This window comes from Aplysia californica, unplaced genomic scaffold, assembly GCF_000002075.1.
Source record: "Aplysia californica isolate F4 #8 unplaced genomic scaffold, AplCal3.0 scaffold00580, whole genome shotgun sequence".
NCBI classification, from domain to species: Eukaryota; Metazoa; Mollusca; class Gastropoda; order Aplysiida; family Aplysiidae; genus Aplysia; species Aplysia californica.
In genome coordinates, this window is record NW_004797850.1 from 27,031 (window position 1) to 27,959 (window position 929).

Consider the following 929-nt stretch of genomic DNA (forward strand, 5'->3'; position numbering starts at 1 on the left):
AACACATAGACTCTGTTGTTCTAAAGAGATCATGGACGTTTTAATGCTATGCATTTCATTAAAAAAAACCAAACCTGATACAAATACACAATTGTGCTGTTAAGTTTTGCTATCATTGCACGACACCAAATATCTGAAGGGCTTGCTTATGCATTATTTAACTAGGGCACTGTCTTCTGTACCTTATTCCGAACTTTATAGGTAACTATGATTAGTATGTGCGGCACAGTGCAGTACAATACGATAGAGTACGGTTATGGTATGTTATGTTATGGTCCATGGCACTGTATTGTAAGGTATGGTATGGTATGGTGTGGTGTGGTAGGGTATGATATGGTATGGTATGCTGTGCTATGCTGAGCTATTCCTTGCTGTGTTGTGTTGGGCTGTGCTGTGCTGTGCTGTGCTAATCCATGCTGTGCTATGCTAATCCATGCTGCGCTATTCCTTGCTGTGTTGTGTTGCGCTGGCCTGTGCAAAAAAATGAGTATACTGTGAAATGATCTTGTATTGTACAGGCTATTTCGGAACAGGGTAGTCTTATTTTGAAGTCCCTCAATACTTTTACAGATTTTTATATCACAAATTTATATCGCCTGATTTGTAATTATTCCTTCCTCTCAGAAATGCGACTGCCCTGCTGGTTTCAAAGGCGTATGGTGTCAGGTTCCCGACCTTATCGGCCATATCCAAGCTGAAGGGAACAACTACCCTCTGGGACTGAAACTCCATAGAACGACAGCCACACCGCGAGTATTCAGTGACATGATTCGTCAAGCTGAGCTCTGGAAGAAGACGGTAAAGAAAAAATATGTCCTACTTCTTTTCTTCCTCCTTCTGTTCCTCCTCCTACCTTCTGTTTTCTTCTTCCTGGTCTTGTTCTTCTTGTTCTTGTTCTCCTCCTCCTCCTCCTCCTCCTCCTCCTCCTC

General features: G+C 42.4%; 1 protein-coding gene across 1 annotated transcript in view; it reads left to right on the forward strand.

Annotated features, from left to right (window-relative positions):
- Positions 1-624: 624 nt before the first annotated feature.
- LOC101854116 overlaps positions 625-929 on the forward strand; it is a gene marked incomplete at its 5' end in the record, with an annotated part of 27,610 nt that continues 27,305 nt past the window's right edge. Inside the window, 1 exon segment of the mRNA XM_013087373.2 lies at positions 625-798. Within this exon segment, the coding sequence (XP_012942827.1) occupies positions 766-798 (33 nt within the window).